Genomic DNA, 22,785 nt, shown 5'->3' with positions numbered 1-22,785 from the left:
CAACACCCAATGTGCAGCAGGGATTGTCCATAGGCATGGAGCAGACACAGACACATTCCCTGCTCAGAGCATGAGACCGGCAAGCACAGATCCCACGTTTTCATGTTTTCATCCCTCCAACTCCTCAGCTGACATTATCAGCAAACAATGAGTACCTGTGACCTTCAGAAGAAGGGGAGCACGGCTCATCATGGAGCACACAGGAGCATTTACCCCAGAGCCACAGAGGCCTTGGTGCAGCTCTGGCCATGCCCTCCTGTCCCAGCCCATGGCATGTGGCCGTCCCTGCCAGCACCGTGGTCCAGGGCACAGAGCTGGGAGACAAGGACACTTGGGAGCCATTGCCCATTTGACGCCTCTCAATAACACAAACACAGCCCACGTGGGGCCAGGATCCCTGCCTAGAGCCTGCCCGTCACACACCCTCACCCACTGTGCTCCCTGCCTCGTCACACTTGTGGGGATGCAGGGAATGTCACTGCTGAAAAAAAGCAGCACTCCACAATATGCAGGAGCTGGTGTTATAAGCTCCTTCCAGTGGAATCATCCCATCCCATCCCATCCCATCCCATCCCATCCCATCCCATCCCATCCCATCCCATCCCATCCCATCCTCTTCAAAGGACAAGAAATGAGGCACGGACCTGGGGCTATGAGGGACAGCTGAGCCAGGACAAGAGGCAGAGCCACCTGCAGCAAAGCGCAGAGCCATGTTTGGAGACCTGGCCGGCCATCAAACATGGGCAGCAGAGACACCTAACTGGCCCCTGCAAGGGTGAGCAGTTTCTGTATCACTTCCCCATTGCTCTGTGTCACTGGGGCAAAATCAATGATGCTGTCTGAGCCACCACAGAAATAGACAGCTTCATCCTCAGCACGGATCCCACCGATGATTAACATGCCCATGGAGCCAGACAAGGATCCAGAGAATTGTGAAGGGATGCCCGAGGGTCTGCTGGTGTTGTAGATCACAGTGACAGGGGCAGTGCCAGGTACCTTCTGCTGATACCAGCCATATTCGTTGTTGACACTCCTAGAGCAGGTGATCTGAATGGTTTCTCCCAGATTTGCTGACATCGAGCGTGGCTGAATCAGTGCAGCCTGAACCAGAAAACCTGGAGAGGGAGAGAAGAGAGGAGAAGATGGGAGTTAGCCAGTGTCCAAGGAGCACAGACCTCCACGGGCAGCAGGACCTGGATAAGAGCCCTGTGCCCAAAGGCCCAGTGAGTCTGGCCAGGGCACCTGAGCTGTGGGCAAGAGCCACAAGGAGGAGAGGGGTCCAGGCCATGATGTGATCCCACCAGCTCCGCATCCCCGCACCAATGGGGTTGTGCCAGGGACCCTTATTGCCTTTTAAGCCCCGACCCGCCTGGGGCACGGGCCCTCCATGCAAATCTGACCCCATGTCCAGGGGCAGATCCTGCTTGGACCGCCCAGCTGGGGCAGAACCAGCTGCAGACAGCGCTGGGCACGTGGCGTGGCGCAGCGCAGCAGCAACGCCTTTCTGCCTAACAGACCCAGACACCAGGACCCATCCCTCCATTCCCATTTTTCTCCCCTAGGTACAACTGCAGCCTTTCCCACTGCCCACGCATTCTCCTGCCTGCTCACGGCCTTCAATGAGCAGAGGTTCTGGTGCTCAGCCCAGGGTCCTCCAGTGGAGCTCAGCCATCTCACACTCCATCTCTAGATCATGTCGTGGTTCCTGTTGGGCAGCCCCAGTGGGCAGAATCCCCAGGCGTGGAGCCACAATCTCCCCTAGCCTGCAGCCCTGGGGAGACGACGAGCTGCCCAAGCTGCCCATCAGCAGGGCTCTGCTCCTCCAAACTCCTTATCCCAGGGGTGGAAGGTGAAGCTTCGAGCTGGCTTCTCAGCTGGCAGCACGGTCCTGCCTATCCACGACTGGGCCAAGGTTTCTGCAGGCTGAACCCCTCCTAGCAGGGCAGAGACCTCCCTCCAGGCAGGTCCTCTCCGAGCAGCTCCACAAGCTCCCCAGCTGCAGTGCAGCCCAGCTGGGCTCCCTCAGCCTGCTCCCAGCTGTGCTGGCAGCCCCGCACCCCAGGCAGCACCTAGGGCTCCTCTGCCCACACCTCCCTCTCCGAGGCCTTGGACGTGCCCGCAGCACCACCGTCTCTGCAACAGCCCAGCGGCACCGAGCTCCCTCCACGCTGCTCGGCTCCAGGCGGAGCCCTCTGGATGCAGGAGCTGCTGGACGTTTCTGTGCTGGAGCTCGCACAGAGCAGTGCTGGCAAGACACCTTTGGCCAAGGAGAAGCTTGGCAGCAACCACCTCATGGCACCTTCAGAGACGAGCGAGAGGCTGCTGGGGAGCAAGTATCAGACTCAAGGAGAGTCCTCGTGCAGTGAGGGAAAGGGCCAGGAGCAGGGCTGCTGAGGGTCATCCTCTCCCCACACGACAGCGACGGACAGAGCACGGACCCGGGGCTCTAAGACCTGGGTCAAGCCAGGACACCGGCAGCACCGGGCAGAGCCATAGTGGTGACGTGTCCCCAGCATGAAACAGAGACAGCAGAGAAGTCTAACAGGCCATTGGAGTGGTGGGAAACTCCTGGATCATTCCCCATTGCTTCATGCTACCAACATAGCTGCTGTCGTAGCTGCCACAGTAATAGACACCCTCGTCCTTGGGTCGGACCCCAGTGATGGTTAACGTGCCCGTGGAGCCAGACTTGGATCCGGAGAATCGCGAAGGGGTGTCCGAGGGTCTCTTGTCATTGTAGTAGATCACAGTGACAGGGGCCGTGCCAGGAACCTTCTGCTGGTACCAGCCATAAGAAACACCCCAGCTGCAGCTACCTCCAGAGCAGGTGATCTGGACGTTTTCTCCCGGCTTCGCCGACACTGAGGACGGCTGAGTCAGCGCTGCCTGGACCAGGGAACCTGGAGAGGGAGAGGAGAGATGGGAGAAGGAGGGGTCAGCCAGTGCTCAATGAACACAGACCTCCTCAGGCAGTAGGGCCTGGATGAGACCCCTGTGCCCAAAGCTCACGTCCAGGCGCAGTGAGCCTGGCCAGAGCACCTGAGCTGTGGGCGAGCACCTCGAGGAGGAGATTCGCCCAGGCCATGGTGCAATCCCACCAGCACTGTGCCCCCTCGCCCATGGGGTGGATCCCTGGGCAGGAGGAGAGGCAATGCCAGCGTGCCAGGAGAAGGGACCCTGCACAGCAACCCTGGGGAGAGACCCCAGCCTGACACATCCCAGCACAGAGGCAGCTCTGGCAGAAGCAGGAGGAGTGGATTGTCAGTCGTAAGAGGTGGGGGGTGACAAGGCCACACAGTGCATTTTGTAGAGAAAAGCACAACGGTCCCCAGACTCCAAGTGCTCTGGGAAAGGAAAAGGAGTACATTCAAAGTTACATTCACGCAGGGGAAAAGGAACTTGCCTCAGACCAACAGGCAGAAATGTTCGGCTAGAAGAGAGTAGGGATAAAAAATTTCCTCTGATTTTGGAGCCTGTGTCTCACTCTCTGTTACTCGTTACGGAAGACACCAAAGCCACCGCTGCTGCTGTCCCAGTTCGCACAGTAATAGACAGCCTCGTCCTCGGGTTGGACCCCAGTGATGGTTAATGTGCCCGTGGAGCCAGACTTGGATCCGGAGAATCGCGAAGGGATGTCCGAGGGTCTCTTGTCATTGTAGTAGATCACAGTGACAGGGGCCGTGCCAGGAACCTTCTGCTGGTACCAGCCATAGCTGTTGGTGCTCCCCGTGCAGGTGATCTGGACGTTTTGTCCCAGGTTCACTGACACTGAGGACGGCTGAGTCAGCGCTGCCTGGACCAGGGAACCTGGCAAGGAAGAAGGGTGAGGGCAAAAGACAGGGGTCAGACAGTGCCCCACAAGAACAGCCCTCCCTGCGCAGGAAAAGAGGCAATGCCATGGTCCCAGTAGACTGGACCTGACCTGGCACAGGACATAGGGGAGGAGATCCCAGCCCCAGCACATCGGCACAGGGGCAGAAGCAGGAAGAACTGATTGTGAGTTGTAAGACATGGGGGGGGGGGGGGGGGGGGGGGGGGGCGGGTGACAAGGCCACACAGTAAATTATGTAGAGAAAAGCAAAATTGTTCCTAAACATCAAGTCATCTCCTGCGCTCTTGAACTAGAAAAGGAGTTCATTCAAAGTCATGGCCATGCAGAGGGAACATATATCTAGTCAGGAAGGAGAAGGGATGAAAAATTTCCTCTGCTTTTTGAGTCTGTCACTCTCTTTTACTTATTACAGCAGACACCAAAGCCACCGCTGCTGCTGTCGTAGCTGACACAGTAATAGACAGCCTCGTCCTCGGGTTGGACCCCAGTGATGGTTAACGTGCCCGTGGAGCCAGACTTGGATCCGGAGAATCGCGAAGGGATGTCCGAGGGTCTCTTGTCGTTGTTGTAGATCACAGTGACAGGGGCCGTGCCAGGAACCTTCTGCTGGAACCAGCCATAGTAGCTGCCCCCAGAGCAGGTGATCTGGACATTTTGTCCCAGGTTTGCTGACACCGAGGACGGCTGAGTCAGCGCTGCCTGGACCAGGGAACCTGGAGAGAGAGAGGAAAGAATATAACAGTCACTCAGTGCCCCACGAGCACAGACCTCCTCAGGCTGTGGGATGAGTGCCCAGGTTTCCAGGTGCAATGGGTCTGGCCAGGGCACCTGAACTGTGAGGAGGAGAGGGACTTAGCTCCCATCCCATCCCATCCCATCCCATCCCATCCCATCCCATCCATCCCATCCCATCCCATCCCATCCCATCCCATCCTCCTCAAAGGACAAGAAATGAGGCACAGACCAGGGGCTCTAAGGGACAGCCAAGCCAGAACACGAGGCACAGCCACCTGCAGCAAAGGGCAGAGCCATGTTTGCAGACCTGGCCCATCATCAAACACGGGCAGCAGAGACACCTAACTGACCCCTGCTATGGGGAGAGCTTTCTGTATCACTTCCCCATTGCTCTGTGTCACTGGGGCAATATAGAACCTGCTGTCCCAGCCAGCACAGTAATATACAGCCTCATCCCCATCTTGGATCTCACTGATGGTTAACATGCCCGTGGAGCCAGACAAGGATCTGAAGAATCGTGAAGGGATGTTGGTGGTGTTGTAGATGACAGTGACAGGGGCAGTGCCAGGTACCTTCTGCTGGTACCAGCCATATTCGTTGTTGACACTCCCAGAGCAGGTGATCTGAATGGTTTCTCCCAGATTTGCTGACATCGAGCGTGGCTGAATCAGTGCAGCCTGAACCAGAAAACCTGAAGAAGGAGAGAAGAGAGGAGAAGATGGGAGTTAGCCAGTGTCCAAGGAGCACAGACCTCCACGGGCAGCAGGACCTGGATAAGAGCCCTGTGCCCAAAGGCCCAGTGAGTCTGGCCAGGGCACCTGAGCTGTGGGCAAGAGCCACAAGGAGGAGAGGGGTCCAGGCCATGATGTGATCCCACCAGCTCTGCATCCCCGCACCAATGGGGTTGTGCCAGGGACCCTTATTGCCTTTTAAGCCCCGACCCGCCTGGGGCACGGGCCCTCCATGCAAATCTGACCCCATGTCCAGGGGCAGATCCTGCTTGGACCGCCCAGCTGGGGCAGAACCAGCTGCAGACAGCGCTGGGCACGTGGCGTGGCGCAGCGCAGCAGCAACGCCTTTCTGCCTAACAGACCCAGACACCAGGACCCATCCCTCCATTCCCATTTTTCTCCCCTAGGTACAACTGCAGCCTTTCCCACTGCCCACGCATTCTCCTGCCTGCTCACGGCCTTCAATGAGCAGAGGTTCTGGTGCTCAGCCCAGGGTCCTCCAGTGGAGCTCAGCCATCTCACACTCCATCTCTAGATCATGTCGTGGTTCCTGTTGGGCAGCCCCAGTGGGCAGAATCCCCAGGCGTGGAGCCACAATCTCCCCTAGCCTGCAGCCCTGGGGAGACGACGAGCTGCCCAAGCTGCCCATCAGCAGGGCTCTGCTCCTCCAAACTCCTTATCCCAGGGGTGGAAGGTGAAGCTTCGAGCTGGCTTCTCAGCTGGCAGCACGGTCCTGCCTATCCACGACGGGGCCAAGGTTTCTGCAGGCTGAACCCCTCCTAGCAGGGCAGAGACCTCCCTCCAGGCAGGTCCTCTCCGAGCAGCTCCACAAGCTCCCCAGCTGCAGTGCAGCCCAGCTGGGCTCCCTCAGCCTGCTCCCAGCTGTGCTGGCAACCCCGCACCCCAGGCAGCACCTAGGGCTCCTCTGCCCACACCTCCCTCTCCCAGGCCTTGGACGTGCCCGCAGCACCACCGTCTCTGCAACAGCCCAGCGGCACCGAGCTCCCTCCACGCTGCTCGGCTCCAGGCGGAGCCCTCTGGATGCAGGAGCTGCTGGACGTTTCTGTGCTGGAGCTCGCACAGAGCTGTGCTGGCAAGACACCTTTGGCCAAGGAGAAGCTTGGCAGCAACCACCTCATGGCACCTTCAGAGATGAGCGAGAGGCTGCTGGGGAGCAAGTATCAGACTCAAGGAGAGTCCTCGTGCAGTGAGGGAAAGGGCCAGGAGCAGGGCTGCTGAGGGTCATCCTCTCCCCACACGACAGCGACGGACAGAGCACGGACCCGGGGCTCTAAGACCTGGGTCAAGCCAGGACACCGGCAGCACCGGGCAGAGCCATAGTGGTGACGTGTCCCAGCATGAAACAGAGACAGCAGAGAAGTCTAACAGGCCATTGGAGTGGTGGGAAACTCCTGGATCATTCCCCATTGCTTCATGCTACCAACATAGCTGCTGTCGTAGCTGCCACAGTAATAGACACCCTCGTCCTCGGGTCGGACCCCAGTGATGGTTAACGTGCCCGTGGAGCCAGACTTGGATCCGGAGAATCGCGAAGGGATGTCCGAGGGTCTCTTATCATTCCAGTAGATCACAGTGACAGGGGCCGTGCCAGGAACCTTCTGCTGGTACCAGCCATAATAAACACCCCAGCTGCTGCTACCTCCGGAGCAGGTGATCTGGACATTTTGTCCCAGGTTCACTGACACCGAGGACGGCTGAGTCAGTGCTGCCTGGACCAGGGAACCTGGAGAGGGAGAGGAGAGAGGGGACAAGAGGGGAGTCAGCCTGTGTCCCTCAAGCACAGCTCTGCAGGCAGTGGATGGGATCAGAGCCCTTGTGCCCAAAGCTTCTACTGGCACAGAAGGACCACAGCTCCACACACAGAGCCCAAGACCTGGGCCCTGGGGTCCTCTGAGGGAAGTCAGAAGCAATAGCAGGACTGAATCTCCATTTCCATATAGATGGGGACAGCCTTGCTCAGCTCTAAGGGAGAAAGGAGAAAAACACCACCCATTTTTAACTCTTCATGACCTCACTTCCCCACCTTTCTGTGTCACTACAACAGCATCACTGCTGCCGTCCCAGCTAGCACAGAAATAGACAGCCTCGTCATCGGCTTGGACCCCAGTGATGGTTAACGTGGCCGTGGAGCCAGACTTGGATCCGGAGAATCGTGAAGGGATGTCCGAGGGTCTCTTGTCATTAGCATAGATCACAGTGACAGGGGCCGTGCCAGGAACCTTCTGCTGGTACCAGCCATAGCTGTTGGTGCTCCCCGTGCGGGTGATCTGGACGTTTTGTCCGAGGTTTGCTGACACCGAGGACGGCTGAGTCAGTGCTGCCTGGACCAGGGAACCTGGAGAGGGAGAGGAGAGAGGGGACAAGAGGGGACTCAGCCAGGGCCGCATGAGCACAGACCTCCCTAGCCACTGGCCCAGTGCATGGCTCTAGCCCATCAAAGGCACCAAGGTCACTCTGGGCTGATGCTCCCTGGGTTCCTGCTCCCACCCCAACACGGCTGCTGAGCTCTGCACCCAGCCAGGGCCCACCCAGTGCCAGTTCCTGCACGGGACAACAGCATGGACCCCAACAGCCTCCAAGGGCTCTGCTGGCACTGCCCAGCACCAGGGGTTGCACGCTGGCACCTGGCTGTCTACACACCCTCTGCCCTCTGGCTGCCCGGGGAGCCTCACACTGTGCTGCGGGGCCACACTGACACCCTGTGGGGACAAGAAGGTCCTCAGGGACAGCACTGAGAGCAGAACCTGGCACAGACCTCTGCCCACGCTGGCCCCCACCCCTACCACAGCTTCCACCAATGCCAGAGACACCTCAGACCCTGCTACAACCTGCACGGCTTCTGCAGGGGACGCAGCCCAAGGCTCCTCGTGCTCGCAGGGAGAGCCTCTCACACAGTCACAGGGACCTTGGGCACAGTTGCTGTCGCCAGAGCAGGGTGGGCATCAGCCCGGAGCTCAAAAGGAGACCAGGCACACCCGGAGATGACGGCAGCTTTCTCCCAGCCTCTCTGGGCCACGGCACCAGACACAGAGGACGATATTTGGAGGGCAGGAGCAACCAGCTGCTCCACAGGCTTGTCCTACCTGGAGCTGTGCCACTTCCCCATCCTCCAGCATCACCATCAGGGTCACTGACACCCATGCACAGCACAGTGACGCTGTCTGACCCAGAGCACACAACCACGACCACCCTGCGGGCACCTGCATGTGATCTGCTGTCCCAGCCACCACAGTAATAAACAGCCTCGTCTCGGCTTGGACCCCAGTGATGGTTAACGTGCCCGTGGAGCCAGACAAGGATCCAGAGAATCGCGAAGGGATGTCTGAGGGTCTGTTGGTGTTGCTGTAGATCACAGTGACAGGGGCCGTGCCAGGAACCTTCTGCTGGTACCAGCCATAGTAATCCCAGTTGCTGCTAACCCCAGAGCAGGTGATCTGGACATTTTGTCCCAGGTTTGCTGATACTGAGGACGGCTGAGTCACTGCTGCCTGGACCAGGGAACCTGGAGAAGGAGAGGAGAGAGGGGAGAAGGGAGTCAGCCACCAGCCAACGAGCACAGACCTCTCTGGGCATGAAGACAGGTAATGCCACGGTCCGAAGACAATGGATCTGACACAGGCACAGGAGTATTACAGAACATTCAAGCCCAGCTCATCCCAGCACAGAGGAAGCATGAGGACCTGGTCATTGGTAGCAAGAGGTAGTGGGGTGTGTGACAAGCCATGCTGTGAATTTTGTAGAGAAAAGCGCAATGGTGTCCAGACACAAAGTTACCTCCAGTGCTCTGAGACACAACAGGGAGGCAATTCACAACCACGGCCATGCAAAAGTGTCAAGAACTTGCCTCGGACCCCCAGGCACAACTGTTCGGTCAGGAGGGAGAACTGGCTTGGTCTCTGCCTCCGACATCAAAGTTGCCACTGCTGCTGTCCCAGTTCGCACAGTAATAGACAGCCTCGTCGTCGGCTTGGACCCCAGTGATGGTTAACGTGGCCGTGGAGCCAGACTTGGATCCGGAGAATCGTGAAGGGATGTCCGAGGGTCTCTTGTCATTAGCATAGATCACAGTGACAGGGGCCGTGCCAGGAACCTTCTGCTGGTACCAGCCATAGCTGTTGGTGCTCCCCGTGCGGGTGATCTGGACGTTTTGTCCGAGGTTTGCTGACACCGAGGACGGCTGAGTCAGTGCTGCCTGGACCAGGGAACCTGGAGAGGGAGAGGAGAGAGGGGACAAGAGGGGACTCAGCCAGGACCGCATGAGCACAGACCTCCCTAGCCACTGGCCCAGTGCATGGCTCTAGCCCATCAAAGGCACCAAGGTCACTCTGGGCTGATGCTCCCTGGGTTCCTGCTCCCACCCCAACACGGCTGCTGAGCTCTGCACCCAGCCAGGGCCCACCCAGTGCCAGTTCCTGCACGGGACAACAGCATGGACCCCAACAGCCTCCAAGGGCTCTGCTGGCACTGCCCAGCACCAGGGGTTGCACGCTGGCACCTGGCTGTCTACACACCCTCTGCCCTCTGGCTGCCCGGGGAGCCTCACACTGTGCTGCGGGGCCACACTGACACCCTGTGGGGACAAGAAGGTCCTCAGGGACAGCACTGAGAGCAGAACCTGGCACAGACCTCTGCCCACGCTGGCCCCCACCCCTACCACAGCTTCCACCAATGCCAGAGACACCTCAGACCCTGCTACAACCTGCACGGCTTCTGCAGGGGACGCAGCCCAAGGCTCCTCGTGCTCGCAGGGAGAGCCTCTTACACAGTCACAGGGACCTTGGGCACAGTTGCTGTCACCAGAGCAGGGTGGGCATCAGCCCGGAGCTCAAAAGGAGACCAGGCACACCCGGAGATGACGGCAGCTTTCTCCCAGCCTCTCTGGGCCACGGCACTGACGGAGACCAGCTCACAGGGACGTCTTAGAGAGACTAGACGGACTACTGCTCTGGTGGCAAGTAGCAAATCTTTATTCCTCAACCAGAGTTTTTATACTCTCCTGGGAGAGCTTGTCAGTTTCTACCAAGCTTGAGTGCGCTGTTTACATTACTGCTATTCTTACCGTGAGAATACAAGTTATGTAAGTTCTACAAGTGAGGGACTACGTGTCTGTTCAAGGATTCACACATTCTTCTGTTTGTGCTGGTCTTATCTTAGACCTGCAGGTGTTCTTGAAATATATTTAACTCGGGCCCTGGAATGATGAGAAGCTAAGCATGTTGCCAAGAGCCCTGATAGTCCACAACCTCCCTTTCAGGAGGAGCAGCTTTGTTGTTGGCATGATACTCTGTTCCTGACCCTTTCAGGCCAGACAGAATATTGCTCTCCAGGCTCTTGGCTTTCATTATTCTGTCTTTGACCCTTTCAGGCCCCCAGAATGTCTAATAGTTCTCCTCATTCCACCCTTTCTTATTTGTTAAATTGAAAGTGGTATTGGCTTGTCTCTAATATGTTCCAATTTAATTTTTCTCAAATCTACTATTACTTGTCGGAATTGTTTTATGATAAGTCTTAGTACATATGGACAGACAAGTAGTCCCAACAAGATTACAACAGCAATTATTATCAGGCCATAAATCCCTTGTTTGAAAGATTCAAAAGACGGAAAAGCAGATTTTAAAGCATTGACAAAAGTTTCTGTCTGTTCAGCTACAGATAGATCTATCTTATGAGAATTTAACATATCTTGAATATGTTGCCTCAATTCGTCCAGGTCCAAGGAAGTATTGGCATTATCCCAAATGCCTTGTAAGTGACTTTGGACTTTCTGCCATGAGAATACAGTGCAATTATATTTCACTGGAGTTACACAAATAGTACGATACTTTGCATGGCACAAAAGGGATTCTCGAGTTGCTAAGATCTGCAATTGTCTCCCCATAATATCAACAGTATCTTTAAGTGAATTCAAACGTAGTTCAATTTTCTCATCCCAATTGATTTGATTTTGGAATGCCTTTGATATGTTTATTGATAGCTCATTGACATACGTGGCTGTTTGAATACTTGTGGTCAAAGAAATGGAGGCTACTGTTGTTACAGTAATAGCAGTAATTAAGGCTGTAATTCCTGCTATTATTAGTCCAATCATTCTCTTATGCCGGTGCATGAGTTGCTGCGTTGCCTTTTCCAATATTTCTGATCCTCTATCCGCATACCAGTTTTGCGATAGATTGACAGGTAAATACACATAATCAGGCTGTTTTACCAATAAAAAGGAATCACTAGTGCTGTTTATGCAATTGGAAATTTGACAGTTGGTACAATTAACTGTATTATTAATAATGGTCAACATTCCACTTAGGAACGCATAAGGTTCTGGAACACAAGCCCGCATATAAAACTCAATGACATTTTGTGTCTCTCCCATTGCCCATACTGATCCTATTTGAGTCCATGTAATATTTAGTTTTTTTGCCTTAACTTTTCCCATGGCGGCAACAGCCTTCCATAGATTAGAATAGAATGTACGATTATTTTTTGTCCATATTCCAGAAACTAAATTTATTGGCCGCAATTGTTTATTAATTATATTCCAGTCACATAGAGATGTATTTGAACATGTTGTTTCATTAGCGTGACACACTCTCCAAGATGGTGCAAAATCCATCTGTGGAGGAGATAAATTTCGACATGGGGGAATATGCGGAGGGGGTACTCCAGAACCTTTACTTCCATTCGTAAGATTTGGATAATAAAAATCTAAAGCCCAATGAATCCCTGCCGACACATCAGTATCCCAATCATGCTGAACAATCACTTCTTCACACAATAATTCAGTATGATTAGTTTGAAAACACATTGGATTTCCATCTATTTTTCCAGAAAAGTTAAAGTTTGCTGAAAAGGCCATAATATGTTTATCAGAATATTGTCCCATAAATATAGTCTGATTATTGTATACAGGTATGTCCACTGGTTCTTCCCATGTAACTGGATGGATAACAGGAGGATTGGGGACAAAAGCCCAATAGGTTTCTGCCTTACATCCGTGTTGTATCAGCCATAGGGTGCTCAGCAGCATTGCTACCAACCGGATCCTCGTCTCCCAGTCTCTGCTCAACGACAGTCTTTTCATTCGTCTCCGCCGCTTTCCCATTTTTGTTTTTGGCATGTCGGACGCACCGTTCTGGAATCCACCGGGGTGAGGTTTCATCTGTTGGAAAAACACAAACATACCCTCTGCCCCAGATTAGTACCGGATCAGGACCACGTATTTTTCCATCCATTGGATCTTTCCAATATATCTCAGGCTTATTGTTATTTTTATAATCCCAATGTCTGTCAGCAGCAGACTGACCATCTTCGTCCAATGTAAAAAAATTCAGAACAAATAAGGCATGTGATAATAAGGAAAATGGGGTATCCTTTATTCCCCATGTCCCCCTTTTTAGTTTATTAATTTGAGTTTTTAGAAGGTGATTGTATTTCTCAACTATACCTTGTCCTTGTGGGTTATACGGAATGCCTGTCTTGTGTTGAATAGAAAATTGTTGACAAAAGGTTTTGAATCCTTGACTAATGTAGGCAGGGCCGTTGTCAGTTTTTATCGTTTTCGGAATCCCCATAACACTAAAGCAATGAAGTAAATGTGTACATACGTGCGATAATTTCTCCCCTGACAGAGCAGATGCAACGGAAAAATGTGAAAAAGTGTCTATGGTGACATGAACATACGAAAGTTTCCCAAAAGCTGGAATATGAGTAACGTCCATTTGCCATAAATCATTAGGCAACAAGCCTCTAGGGTTAACGCCGTAGTGAGGGGCAGGCAGTAATGGAGCACAAGAGGAGCAATCTTTAACGATCAATCGTGCTTGTTCTCGTGTAATATTACACATTTTTCTTAAGGTACGGGCAGATAAGTGATGTAATTCATGGAGTTGTTTAGCCTTACATATATTATATACTTGCGGTTTTGTCAGATCATCAGCTAATTGATTGCCTTGTGCCATAGGACCAGGCAGATTAGAATGACTACGAATGTGCCCCACAAAAACCGGGCAGTCCCTTTGCAGCAACAGGGACTGTATAAGACTTAAGTGCTGTTGAATGAAAGTTACCTTAGAATGTATCATTGGTACTGTTTCAAGCATACACAGAGCCTGTACAATATACAAACTATCAGTAATAATGTTCAAAGGTTGCGCATATTTCAGTAATGCCTGGTAAACAGCATATAGTTCAGCCATTTGTGCAGAAACATCCTGTAAAATCCAAACAAAATGATCAGGTGGTGATAATAGTACAGCACGACCATTTGAAGATCCGTCAGTATATACAGTCAAAGCATCCTGTAAAGGTGCTTGTTTTACAATTTTGGGAAAAACAATAGAGTGATATGTTGCAAAACTGAGTAATTTGTTTAATGGGTACTTGTTAGATATTTGTCCTGGAAAATTTGCAAGGGATAAGGCAAAGTCATCCGTCATATTGAGCAACCATGTAATTTGATCAGGTTTATAAGGCAAGATTATTTTTACTGGCTCTTTTCCAAGATAAGTTATACTTAATTTTCGACCTTGTTGCACACACTCTGCAACTTTATGGGGGTACGATTTTAAGACAACATTCTGACCATGACGGCCATGAATCCAACAGAGGATTCCATCCTGATACAATACTCCTGTAGAGGATAATTTAGTGGGAAGAATAATTAATTCCCAAGGCTTATTTATGTCAGCGTAATTTAATCTCGCATCTGTCATGGCCTTTTCTACTTTTGTCAAGGCTTGAGAGGCTTCCTCAGTCAGGCCACGAGGGGAATTAGGGTCAGGGTTTCCTTCCAATATCTTAAATAAAGGGCTGAGGTCTGAAGTGGTGAGTTTCAGAAACGGCCGTATCCAATTGATGTCACCTAAAAGTTTTTGGAAATCATTCAAGGTTGTTAATTGTCGTACTGAAAGAGCAATTTTCTGTGGTGCAAAATACTTAGGATACAATTGAAATCCTAGGTATTTAAAAGGAAAAGTTCGCTGTATTTTATCTTGGGCTATCTTCAGCCCATTTCGCTCCAATTGTTGTTCCATATGAGAATAGGCTGCTGTCAGTAATTCCACAGATTCAGCAGCCAACAAAATATCATCCATATAGTGAATGCAAATTAATGTTGGAAAACACAATCTAGTTTGTTCAAGACTTTTGTTTACAAATTTCTGACATAAAGTGGGACTATTAGCCATACCTTGAGGTAAAACTTTCCATTGATATCGGTCCATAGGTTCACTGTAATTGACAGAAGGAACGCTGAAAGCAAATCTCTGGCGATCATCGGGATCTAACAATATTGTATAAAAACAGTCCTTTAAATCAATTATTATTTTCTGATAATTTGGTGGTATTGCCATAAGGCTAGGTAGCCCAGGTTGCAGAGCACCCATAGGATGCATGGCCTTATTTACTGCCCGAAGATCTTGCAATAATCTCCATTTACCTGTTTTCTTTTTCACTACAAATATAGGAGAATTCCATGGAGAAGTAGATGGTTCAATAACGCCATGACTGGGTAAATGGATGTCAATACTTTCTGGATAATCTATTAGATCTACTTATAAATTCAAAATATTTGCTATGCAGCACTTAGCATATTCATTTATCATTGTGATATAAATGGTTGTTGAGCCTTGGCCTAATAACTGAACACTTCTTTTTCTTCCTTTAGTGATTATCATTATAATCATTTCAATTTTAGTGAATATAGTTTTTGGGGTTAATGTGGCAAAATATCCACTCAATAATTTGTAATGAAGCTTTTGAATTTTCGTCTATTATTGCTTCAATTATCTCTAAAGGTTGTCTGCACTAGGACCCAGCAATTGCTGACGAGCAACAGTGGAATGCAGAGCGTTCTCACAACATTTTCCTAGAAAGATAACACCGTTAACTCCTTTAGACTGCTGCAAAGCTGAAAGAAAAAAAAACTTAGAAAGGAAAGGGAAGGGTGGGAGGGCAGGGGGTGGGGGGGGCACTCACACGCATACAGCTGCATGTTTTGGTAGGCATTTTAAAACTTTTTTCTTTTACTAGGTATTTTAAAACTTTTCCTTCTGAAGCCTTTCATTCCAAAGATCTCCAGGTAAATCTACCTGTTTGCCGGCTTAGTGGACATTTGAGATTGAAAGGTCCCAGAGATATATTTTCAAGGTTAATCAAAACCAATTTTTAAGTCTTACAAACGTTTGAAGCGCTTCAAACACACACACGCACACCCACTCATTTCTCAGCTAGCTGAATACATTCATACAATGTTGGTTATTACTATTGGATCCACAATTTTTCCATGTTACGGATGTTTAAATTACACATGGTACCGGGAACATACAACACTTAAATTACGTAGATGCATTATCTAATAAGGCTTATGTCGATTGTCTAACAAATATTTCACTTATGGTAATCTTTTGTAGTTTCTGTATTGATAGAATCACGGACTGGTCAGTTGAACCACAGCCTCTGTCTCTTCATGGGGTGCAACTGCTGAAAAACAAATCAGTTGAATGATTCTAGTGCCCTTTGATATAAAGTCAGAAGGCGTAGGCATTCAAGCTATTACTTGCATCGCTCTCATAAAGTCGGCATCAGTCAATTCTGGTAAAACAAGCAATCTTTGTAACAGGTGATCATGCAATTAACAATGCACAAAGTCCATCTTTGCATTCTTTTAGGCTGATCGTTTAAGCAACACTTATCTAGCGGTGATATTGTCTGCTTGCTTATCTAGAGTCTCTTGTAGTTTGTCTAGAAAAGTCATGTAATAAATGCCATTTTCTAGATTTCTTTTTTATTACAAATACGGGTATGTTCCAAGGACTATTAAATGGGACTGTATGCCCGTGATCTATTTGCTCTTCCACTAAATTTTGAAATGTACCCAATTTTTCACTCGTTCATGATTCCAATGTCTATTCCCATTGTATTTAACACATCTCTCCCCCACAAGATTAGTGGAACGTGCACAACTAAGGGTTACACTACATTTCAACATAAGAGGCTGAGTTTATAGGGACTAAGCCAAATGTATTTCAGGGATTCTAGTGGACTCAAATCTTTGTGAGTCATGCTCTACAGAGTCAGCTTGGAACACAATTGCTTTGAATAAAATTAAATACACTATTCGGCTATCTGTTGGTATTAATACTAGTGGAAATGGTGTTCATAACACTAGTGGAGACAGCATCCATACTCTTGCTTAAATCGTTCCAGTACAGCCTGCATTAATGACCCCAGGTAAAACAAAGATTCCCAATCGAATTATTGACAATCATTCTAATTACAAGTTAGTAAAGCCACCCCCCAATGGTCCGTTTACGTTCCGTGGTATTGTGTGAAGTGCAGACGATTGCAGCACCACTTCGTTTCGTGGCGGCAGTGGTGGTGGTGAGCGGCTGGAGAGGAGCTCCGTGACCCCGGGGGGGGGGGTGGGGGGGGTGGAAAAGCATCCAGAGACTTAGAACAGGGAAGCGAAGGATACAGTCGTTTAATGGAGGAGCGCGTTTCTCTTACCCACTTTTCATCACCTGTGTCTCCTCTTAAACATTCTTTAACCAGAGACCACAAGGTGAAGGCATCAATAGGGACCTTTTCAGGCCCATGAATAGTATAATAGCTTTGAATCTTATCTCCTACCTTATTCCAAGTTTCAGTATTAATTGTACCGTCTTTAGGAAACCATGGACAAACTTCTTGTACGAAATCTAAAAAATGATCAACTTGTTTTCTTGTAACTTTTACCCCCCTAGCACAAAGCAGGGACTTTAACATACTTGCAAAGATGTTACGTTCATTACTGAAAGCAATGCCCATTTTTTTTTTTTTTTTTTTTTTTCTATTATTCTTCTCTTTTTTCCTTTTCTCTTTCTTTCTATTCTTCTCTCTCTTTCTCTTTTCTTTCGTCTGCCTCAAAATCCCTTGTCCTCGCCCTCGATTTCAACTTACCAACCGCGGCTCGTGAAGGCGAGCGACGTCCTGTCCTTTAGCAACCGAGTATCCCGGGTTTCGGCACCAAATGACGGAGACCAGCTCACAGGGACGTCTTAGAGAGACTAGACGGACTACTGCTCTGGTGGCAAGTAGCAAATCTTTATTCCTCAACCAGAGTTTTTATACTCTCCTGGGAGAGCTTGTCAGTTTCTACCAAGCTTGAGTGCGCTGTTTACATTACTGCTATTCTTACCGTGAGAATACAAGTTATGTAAGTTCTACAAGTGAGGGACTACGTGTCTGTTCAAGGATTCACACATTCTTCTGTTTGTGCTGGTCTTATCTTAGACCTGCAGGTGTTCTTGAAATATATTTAACTCGGGCCCTGGAATGATGAGAAGCTAAGCATGTTGCCAAGAGCCCTGATAGTCCACAACCTCCCTTTCAGGAGGAGCAGCTTTGTTGTTGGCATGATACTCTGTTCCTGACCCTTTCAGGCCAGACAGAATATTGCTCTCCAGGCTCTTGGCTTTCATTATTCTGTCTTTGACCCTTTCAGGCCCCCAGAATGTCTAATAGTTCTCCTCACGGCACCAGACACAGAGGACGATATTTGGAGGGCAGGAGCAACCAGCTGCTCCACAGGCTTGTCCTACCTGGAGCTGTGCCACTTCCCCATCCTCCAGCAACACCATCAGGGTCGCTGACACCCATGCACAGCACAGTGACGCTGTCTGACCCAGAGCATCCAACCACGGCCACCCTGTGGGCACCTGCATGTGATCTGCTGTCCCAGCCACCACAGTAATAGACAGCCTCGTCGTCGGCTTGGACCCCAGTGATGGTTAACGTGCCCGTGGAGCCAGACGCAGATCCGGAGAACCGCGAAGGGATGTCCGAGGGTCTCTTGTCATTAGCATAGATCACAGTGACAGGGGCCGTGCCAGGAACCTTCTGCTGGTACCAGCCATAACCATAGCTGCTCCCCGTGCAGGTGATCTGGACGTTTTCTCCCGGCTTCACTGACACCGAGGACGGCTGAGTCAGCGCTGCCTGGACCAGGGAACCTGGAGAGGGAGAGGAGAGAGGGGAGAAGGAGGGGTCAGCCAGTGCTCCATGAACACAGACCTCCTCAGGCAGCAGGGCCTGGATGAGACCCCTGTGCCCAAAGCCCACGTCCAGGCGCAGTGAGCCTGGCCAGAGCACCTGAGCTGTGGGCGAGCACCTCGAGGAGGAGATTCGCCCAGGCCATGGTGCAATCCCACCAGCACTGTGCCCCCTCGCCCATGGGGTGGATCCCTGGGCAGGAGGAGAGGCAATGCCAGCGAGCCAGGAGAAGGGACCCTGCACAGCAACCCTGGGGAGAGACCCCAGCCTGACACATCCCAGCACAGAGGCAGCTCTGGCAGAAGCAGGAGGAGTGGATTGTCAGTCGTAAGAGGTGGGGGGTGACAAGGCCACACAGTGCATTTTGTAGAGAAAAGCACAATGGTCCCCAGACACAAAGTTACCTCCAGTGCTCTGAGACACAACAGGAGGCGATTCACAACCACGGCCATGCAGAAGCGTCAAGCTCTTGCCTCAGCCCCCGAGGCACAAGTGTTTGGTCAGGAGGGAGAACTGTTTTGGTCTCTGCCTCAGACATCAAAGTTGCCGCTGCTGCTGTCCCTGTTCCCACAGTAATAAACAGCCTCGTCCTCGGCTTGGACCCCAGTGATGGTTAACGTGCCCGTGGAGCCAGACAAGGATCCAGAGAATCGCGAAGGGATGTCTGAGGGTCTGTTGGTGTTGCTGTAGATCACAGTGACAGGGGCCGTGCCAGGAACCTTCTGCTGGTACCAGCCATAGTAATCCCAGTTGCTGCTAACCCCAGAGCAGGTGATCTGGACATTTTGTCCCAGGTTTGCTGATACTGAGGACGGCTGAGTCACTGCTGCCTGGACCAGGGAACCTGGAGAAGGAGAGGAGAGAGGGGAGAAGGGAGTCAGCCACCAGCCAACGAGCACAGACCTCTCTGGGCATGAAGACAGGTAATGCCACGGTCCGAAGACAATGGATCTGACACAGGCACAGGAGTATTACAGAACATTCAAGCCCAGCTCATCCCAGCACAGAGGAAGCATGAGGACCTGGTCATTGGTAGCAAGAGGTAGTGGGGTGTGTGACAAGCCATGCTGTGAATTTTGTAGAGAAAAGCGCAATGGTGTCCAGACACAAAGTTACCTCCAGTGCTCTGAGACACAACAGGGAGGCAATTCACAACCACGGCCATGCAAAAGTGTCAAGAACTTGCCTCGGACCCCCAGGCACAACTGTTCGGTCAGGAGGGAGAACTGGCTTGGTCTCTGCCTCCGACATCAAAGTTGCCACTGCTGCTGTCCCAGTTCGCACAGTAATAGACAGCCTCGTCGTCGGCTTGGACCCCAGTGATGGTTAACGTGGCCGTGGAGCCAGACTTGGATCCGGAGAATCGTGAAGGGATGTCCGAGGGTCTCTTGTCATTAGCATAGATCACAGTGACAGGGGCCGTGCCAGGAACCTTCTGCTGGTACCAGCCATAGCTGTTGGTGCTCCCCGTGCGGGTGATCTGGACGTTTTGTCCGAGGTTTGCTGACACCGAGGACGGCTGAGTCAGTGCTGCCTGGACCAGGGAACCTGGAGAGGGAGAGGAGAGAGGGGACAAGAGGGGACTCAGCCAGGGCCGCATGAGCACAGACCTCCCTAGCCACTGGCCCAGTGCATGGCTCTAGCCCATCAAAGGCACCAAGGTCACTCTGGGCTGATGCTCCCTGGGTTCCTGCTCCCACCCCAACACGGCTGCTGAGCTCTGCACCCAGCCAGGGCCCACCCAGTGCCAGTTCCTGCACGGGACAACAGCATGGACCCCAACAGCCTCCAAGGGCTCTGCTGGCACTGCCCAGCACCAGGGGTTGCACGCTGGCACCTGGCTGTCTACACACCCTCTGCCCTCTGGCTGCCCGGGGAGCCTCACACTGTGCTGCGGGGCCACACTGACACCCTGTGGGGACAAGAAGGTCCTCAGGGACAGCACTGAGAGCAGAACCTGGCACAGACCTCTGCCCACGCTGGCCCCCACCCCTACCACAGCTTCCACCAATGCCAGAGACACCTCAGACCCTGCTACAACCTGCACGGCTTCTGCAGGGGACACAGCCCAAGGCTCCTCGTGCTCGCAGGGTGAGCCTCTCACACAGTCACAGGGACCTTGGGCACAGTTGCTGTCGCCAGAGCAGGGTGGGCATCAGCCCGGAGCGCAAAAGGAGACCAGGCACACCCGGAGATGACGGCAGCTTTCTCCCAGCCTCTCTGGGCCACGGCACCAGACACAGAGGACGATATTTGGAGGGCAGGAGCAACCAGCTGCTCCACAGGCTTGTCCTACCTGGAGCTGTGCCACTTCCCCATCCTCCAGCATCACCATCAGGGTCGCTGACACCCATGCACAGCACAGTGACGCTGTCTGACCCAGAGCATCCAACCACGGCCACCCTGCGGACACCTGCATGTGATCTGCTGTCCCAGCCACCACAGTAATAGACAGCCTCGTCGTCGGCTTGGACCCCAGTGATGGTTAACGTGCCCGTGGAGCCAGACGCAGATCCGGAGAACCGCGAAGGGATGTCCGAGGGTCTCTTGTCATTAGCATAGATCACAGTGACAGGGGCCGTGCCAGGAACCTTCTGCTGGTACCAGCCATAACCATAGCTGCTCCCCGTGCAGGTAATCTGGACGTTTTCTCCCGGCTTCACTGACACCGAGGACGGCTGAGTCAGCGCTGCCTGGACCAGGGAACCTGGAGAGGGAGAGGAGAGATGGGAGAAGGAGGGGTCAGCCAGTGCTCAATGAACACAGACCTCCTCAGGCAGCAGGGCCTGGATGAGTCCCCTGTGCCCAAAGCCCACGTCCAGGCGCAGTGAGCCTGGCCAGAGCACCTGAGCTGTGGGCGAGCACCTCGAGGAGGAGATTCGCCCAGGCCATGGTGCAATCCCACCAGCACTGTGCCCCCTCGCCCATGGGGTGGATCCCTGGGCAGGAGGAGAGGCAATGCCAGCGTGCCAGGAGAAGGGACCCTGCACAGCAACCCTGGGGAGAGACCCCAGCCTGACACATCCCAGCACAGAGGCAGCTCTGGCAGAAGCAGGAGGAGTGGATTGTCAGTCGTAAGAGGTGGGGGGTGACAAGGCCACACAGTGCATTTTGTAGAGAAAAGCACAACGGTCCCCAGACTCCAAGTGCTCTGGGAAATGAAAAAGAGTACATACAAAGTTATGTTCAGGCAGGGGAAACAGCTGTTTGGTCAGACGGGAGAAGGGATGTAAACTTTCCTTTGAGTCTGGTGTCTGTCTCTCACTCCCTGTCGCTCATTACGGAAGACACCAAAGCCACCGCTGCTGCTGTCGTAGTTCGCACAGTAATAGACAGCCTCGTCCTCGGGTTGGACCCCAGTGATGGTTAACGTGGCCGTGGAGCCAGACTTGGATCCGGAGAATCGCGAAGGGATGTCCGAGGGTCTCTTGTCATTGTAGTAGATCACAGTGACAGGGGCCGTGCCAGGAACCTTCTGCTGGTACCAGCCATAGCTGTAGCTGCTGTCACCCCCCGTGCAGGTGATCTTGACGGTTTCTCCCAGCTTCACTGACACCGACGACGGCTGAGTCAGCGCTGCCTGGACCAGGGAACCTGGAGAGGGAGAGGAGAGAAACGAGAAGAAGGAGTCAGTCAGTGTCCCACGAGCACAGGCCTCCACGGGCAGCGAGATCTGGATGAGACCCCTGTGCCCAAAGGCCCAGGCTGTGCGCAGCGAGTCTAGTCACGGCACCTGAGCTGTGGGCGAGCACCGCGAGGAGGAGAGGGGCCCAGGCCATGGTGCACTCCCACCAGCTCTGCATCCCCACGCTGATGAGGTTGTGCTGTGGGTCCAAACTGCCTTTTAAGCCCCTGCACGCCCAGGCACAGCCCCTCCATGCTAATGCTGTCCCCAACGTTCCCTGGCAGCCCCTGCCCAGCGCTCCCCTTGCCCACAGCGGGCACAGCTCTGGCCCCACAAAGGCACCAAGGTCACTCTCAGCTGATGCTCCCTGGGTTCCTTCTCCTGCCCCAACATGCCTGCTGAGCTCTCCGGCCTTGCCTTGGTGAGGACAGGAGCTTGTCTCATGCCTACAGCCATGGAGGTACAAGGAAGAACCGAAGGAGACTTTATTTTGTCTCCACGGTTTTTATCTCACTTAACGTGACTCAGTGTCGGGGTCACCCTGACCAGCACTAATGCTGCTGTCGTAGTTCCCACAGTAATAGACAGCCTCGTCCTCGGGTCGGACCCCAGTGATGGTTAACGTGGCTGTGGAGCCAGACTTGGATCCAGAGAATTGCGAAGGGATGTCCGAGGGTCTCTTGGTGTTTTCATAGATCACAGTGACAGGGGCCATGCCAGGAACCTTCTGCTGGAACCAGGCATAGTAGCCGTTTCTGCTCCCTGAGCAGGTGATCTGTACTTTTTCTCCCGGCTTCACTGACACCGAGGACGGCTGA

At 52.4% G+C, this 22,785-nt stretch overlaps 1 protein-coding gene and 2 gene segments (V, D, J or C); all 3 read right to left on the bottom strand.

The window, feature by feature from the left end:
• Nucleotides 1–756: 756 nt before the first annotated feature.
• On the bottom strand, nt 757–18,505 carry LOC138728154 (uncharacterized). Its single transcript, XM_069871254.1, is given in 7 exon segments — nt 757–1,115; nt 2,598–2,760; nt 2,762–2,900; nt 3,040–3,342; nt 3,495–3,807; nt 4,243–4,545; nt 18,442–18,505. Coding segments are annotated over 7 exon segments (1,626 nt in total). The 5' UTR covers nt 18,488–18,505.
• A 367-nt stretch (nt 18,506–18,872) lies between these two features.
• LOC138728153 (Ig lambda chain V-1 region-like) lies at nt 18,873–19,507 on the bottom strand. The segment is given in 2 exon segments: nt 18,873–19,186; nt 19,459–19,507. Coding segments are annotated over 2 exon segments (363 nt in total).
• A 37-nt stretch (nt 19,508–19,544) lies between these two features.
• Nucleotides 19,545–22,147, bottom strand: LOC138727967 (Ig lambda chain V-1 region-like). The segment is given in 2 exon segments: nt 19,545–19,890; nt 22,076–22,147. Coding segments are annotated over 2 exon segments (405 nt in total).
• Nucleotides 22,148–22,785: the final 638 nt, after the last annotated feature.

Source organism: Phaenicophaeus curvirostris, chromosome 17, assembly GCF_032191515.1.
Source record: "Phaenicophaeus curvirostris isolate KB17595 chromosome 17, BPBGC_Pcur_1.0, whole genome shotgun sequence".
Taxonomy (NCBI): domain Eukaryota; kingdom Metazoa; phylum Chordata; class Aves; order Cuculiformes; family Cuculidae; genus Phaenicophaeus; species Phaenicophaeus curvirostris.
The sequence above is the reverse complement of the archived record's forward strand: the minus strand, read 5'-3'. Positions and strand labels throughout refer to the sequence as shown.